This window comes from Austrofundulus limnaeus, unplaced genomic scaffold (assembly GCF_001266775.1).
Source record: "Austrofundulus limnaeus strain Quisiro unplaced genomic scaffold, Austrofundulus_limnaeus-1.0 Scaffold48, whole genome shotgun sequence".
Lineage (NCBI taxonomy): Eukaryota > Metazoa > Chordata > Actinopteri > Cyprinodontiformes > Rivulidae > Austrofundulus > Austrofundulus limnaeus.
The window spans coordinates 2,231,711-2,236,332 of NW_013952450.1; the positions used below are offsets into that span (position 1 = coordinate 2,231,711).

The 4,622-nt window shown below is 35.3% G+C and overlaps 1 protein-coding gene across 8 annotated transcripts in view; it reads right to left on the reverse strand.

The window, feature by feature from the left end:
* Window positions 1–4,622, reverse strand: part of mybpc2b (myosin binding protein Cb) — a 27,285-nt gene that overhangs the window by 13,223 nt on the left and 9,440 nt on the right. For 2 of the 8 annotated variants that reach the window (XM_014008244.1, XM_014008246.1), the window contains one exon: window positions 4,085–4,108. The exons of 4 other annotated variants lie outside the window; for them this stretch is intronic. In XM_014008244.1, coding sequence (XP_013863698.1) covers window positions 4,085–4,108 — 24 coding nt within the window. The remainder of the gene's footprint in view (window positions 1–4,084; window positions 4,109–4,622) is intronic. 2 more of the 8 variants (XM_014008247.1, XM_014008245.1) reach the window with 1 other exon arrangement.

A 4,622-nucleotide genomic window follows, 5' to 3' on the forward strand; every position in this document is an offset into this window, starting at 1 on the left:
TGTGTGTGTGTGTGTGTGTGTGTGTGTGTGTGTGTGTGTGTGTGTGTGTGTGTGTGTGTGTTTTATTGCCCATGATACACAATGTACAGGGTGCACAGTGTATTTCATTACATTTCCATGCAGATGGTTGTCACAGTCCTTTAACTTTGGCTTTGTTCGATTGACTCTTACCCTGCACTGCAGTGTTTCCCTTGGCTACACAAACCAAACATTCCCATTTTCTAAATGAAAGTATAACTACCAGAAGTTATACTCTACCAGAATGAGCTCAACTGTTACACAAAGCCTTGCTTGAATTTAGACAAAATTGCCACCTCAATAAATGGAGTGGACATTTTAAAGTCTGAAATCAAGCAGCTTCTGAATAATTACATATGTATAATTATTTTATACATTTTTATACATTTATAATTATTGCATTACCACTGCACACATCATAAACAGTTTTATTCATGATGATAAGATCATGATTTAGATTCACTAAATACAAAAAATAAATGTAAACAAACATGTTGATTACTATTTGTTTAATATACAACAGATGAATTATTTGAAATAACTTTGAATGCTTTTCCTTTGGACTGATCCAGGTCAGGTTATCATGAAAGTTACTCTCCATACTGAGGTGTAATGTGTTTTTTAACATTTCTCTTTAAAAATGATTATTTCCCTTGTAATTTGAACCTTTTATTTGTTCACTTTATTGCATTTTTAGGAACCAATACTAGAGTGAAATGATTTTTATAATAGGCTTTTATTTTTAAAAGGAGACTGACAGCAACTCCKTGCTACTGTTCAGTAGCAAATACTGTAAGTACCCCAAACCAGTTGCCCAAGTGAAGATAATCCCGCGCACACTATACCCTTGTGCAGACAACCTTGGTATGATAAGCACTCACACACGCAAGTTCGACTTGTGATATATACACCAAAGGCAAACTGAGCGTAGCTCAATACTCACTTTGAGGTCAGGACAGGAGCTCAAACAAATCATAAATGTCAAAAATAGAATCTAAAACTGACAGTAAGTCTTTATGAAGGAAACACATCCTCCAAAACAGATTTTTCAGACAGACAGTTCCAGTTCTTGTTAGATTGTGGGTTTCACAAATAACTTATTTCTGAAGCAGAGCGGGGAGGCAAAATGTTTTTTTTATGTACAAGAAAAGCTTGAATGCTGATGTAAAAATTATGTTTTACATTAATGTGTACAAAAACTCATACCATTGTGGGTATTTATTAATGTTACTTCATTTGTTTCTGAACAAACTTTGCTATAGATGTCATTATGTGTATCCAAAAACATTTTAAAGTGACATGGTTTTATTTTATGTTTTTAAATTTTCTTGTTTTACTTAGGTTTCATATTGTATGTTGGACGAATAGTTTTGCTTTTGTTGTACAGTAGTTTTTATTGGATTAATATTCATTTAGTATTTTTATCTCAGATATCTTCAGCCCTGGTCCTCATGTCCCACTGTCCTGTATGTTTTAAACAATCTATATTTGTGGGTAACAATTTCCTTTACAGTACCCTTATTACTACATGGTATTTAGGGTACAAAAGACAAACTACTGTTAGTAAAACTACCTTTATTGGGTAACTACAATCAAATTACTATTCAATAGTATCTCAACACTATATTTATAACCATAAGAATGCAACTAAAATTTGGAGTTAGTGGTTAATTGCAATAAAATATAACTTTAAAACTGTCTAAATTACCTACTACTTACCAGGTAAGTGCTACATTACTGCAGACAACTAATTATATTGTGAAATTGTACCCTAATTACCACGTACATACATGGTAATAAGGTAGTAATTACAATTTAATTACATTTTTATTAACTTATAATTACATGGTAATAAGGATACCATAAAAGAAAGCATTACAGATTTGTATTAGAATATGCAAGTTTTAGATATAGTTATCGACTACATTATTCAGTGAAGCTTAATCTAACGGACTTAATGGTCTTGACTAATAGTTTTCTACAGGCAACAGAAAACCAAACGAAGCTGTACTGCACCTTGTGGTCCAAAATCACCTCATATTTTCTCTTAGGGACGTTACGTAGAAGATGTTTTACACGTCTTAAAGAAACCTCAAGGAATTAGCAGCTTTACTTTCCTGAAGCTCTGGTACTTTTGTAACACCTTTCAATCCAGTCTCCTCTACGTTGGTCCAAAGGAACACATGCTCAACTCTTCTTGGGCACTAAAACACTTGTCAAACAGGTTCATCTTACTGACATTATCAACAGCATTTGATTTCACTCGTAAAACCAGATATAGGGTGTAACATTGTATAATTGTTTCAGATACGTAGTTGACCTAAGAAATAAAATATCTGGCAAGTTAGTTGGACTACTTTATAAGGTATTTAAGCCTGCAAGACATTATTTAGTGCTCAGAACCTGTGTAGTTTGAAGTAATGTATTTTTTACCTCCACCTTGTCCGTGCAAATTGGAAAACATCCTAATGATAAGTTGAGGTGTAATCACGAATGTGTCAACAAATCCAGCGACACTGGCATGTCAACAATGACTGCCGCCAGTGAGGGACTTGAAGCACAGTCGTGTTTCCACCCTTGTTGTTTAAATTCCCTGAGGGATGAACACAAACGCAAGAGAGTTGCAAAGGTCAAAGGTGGGAGGAGCGGGCCTCTGTGCACGGAGGAACACAATTTGAAGCAGCATACGTGGCATCATTTCTATGTGATGCGTCTGATCGGCTAAAATGATGTCAACTGTAAGGCATGTAAGGAGCAGGAACACAAGGACAGCATCACATGCCACACAGCTTCTTCTTGCCTTTGACACTAACATTGGATCTGGCAGACTGTGGGACAAACATGTTGATGCAACTGTGGAAAGAAGCTACTTTTTTAGTTGCAAGTCCCAAACTGTGTAGAAGATTTTCATCCGATCTGTAAGCTGTGTACTTTTCAGTTTTATGTAGACTGAACAACGATCAGATCAGTATTTTTAATGGCTCCCATTAGGAAGAAAAGAGTCCTTTTTAATTTGTTGGATTGAGAACTTAAACGGTTCAGAGCCTTCGCCAAGAAATGAAAAGGTTATTTTAGTGCTGGTTTCTTGTATTTTTTTAATGCAGTCTGGTGCAGTTTGGATCTGCCAGATATTTTCATGGACATGATTCCCTCTTTCCAAATATTACCCAGAGCGCTGAAGCTGCTGGCAAGACGTCAAAATGAAAGCAATGAATGAGGTTTTTTTTAAATTGTAAAGACATAAATCAGATTGTGTTGTGCACCTCTCTCTCTCTCTCTCTCTCTCTCTCTCTCTCTCTACATTTTTAGGGCCTTTTCTGGTGGTATCACCTACCTTGTAAGGATAGGGACCAAAGCCAGGCCTTACAGTAATATGGTGGAACATTATTTATGTCTTTGGGGTTATGTTCAGAGCTAAAGTGTGAAATGAGGGGAGGGAGGTGTGTGTGTGCGTGTGTGTGTGTGTGTGTGTGGGGGGGGGGGGGGGGTTTGAGATTTAGCTGAGACTATAGAAATGGGTGAAAGTCAACACAATGTCCTAATATGGATAGAAATACAAACTTGTGTTTGTAATTTTTATTTGTGTTTTGGACCTAATTAATCTGAAACAGTAAGATTTTCATACTTTATTGCTCTAAATTACTGTTTGGTATCTCTCTCCTATGTTTCTGTCTTTAAATAATCCTGAGCTTGTCTACCATTGTAGAARAATAAACTTTTTTTGACCTAACATATTAAATATTTAAATGATAGGTTTATGCCTTCTTATACTGTGTTGCTTACCTGCTGGTTTCTGTCCATTAGTCTGATTGGCTCTATAACTCAGGTAAACCAAAATATTTGTCTGTCTGAACGCAGCTTTGGTAAACATACTATTTGTGTAACTCTGAAAATAAAGCCTTGGATCAGTCCAGAATGAAGAATTCAAAATAATTGCAAATAATTGCTACAATTAATTCTACAGAAACAGCTAAAATATTCAAAAATAAAGTTATTGACACTCAAAATGAACATTTTGAGGGACAAAAAACAAATGTCAAGCATTGTTTTCCCCTCCTTTTCTTACCATCCTCATCAGCTTCTGAACCTGCTGCAGACAAGGAAGCAAATGAAACTGAAAAACAGCAGCTGTGAAGCAAAAGCTTTGTGGCACACAATGATGCACAGATAAACGATAAGGAACATGCACCGCTGAGCTGAATGTAAAGATGTCCATGCTGAATATTGCATCATGCAGAAACATATAAATATGTAAGCAACAACAGCAAAGAAAATGATCTAAAGCAAATACACAGAAACATAATCACATAAATGCTTTAAACTACAGCCAAACATAAACCACTTACATATGCTGCATACAGACATATTGGCAAAAATTAACAAAAAAGACTACATTGAGTCTAAAATAAATCTGTTGTAGCAGCAGAGCAGTCATTGACTGAACCACGGTCATGTTAATTAGATTTTTTTCTGTGAATGAAATATTCTTTTTGTCTATTTGAGAACTAAATAAAAAAAATCACACAGAAATCGTGAGTATTTTCCTTTTCACACAGTGTGACCCATGTATGCATTTTTATGTGCATACATTGACTAGATTATAT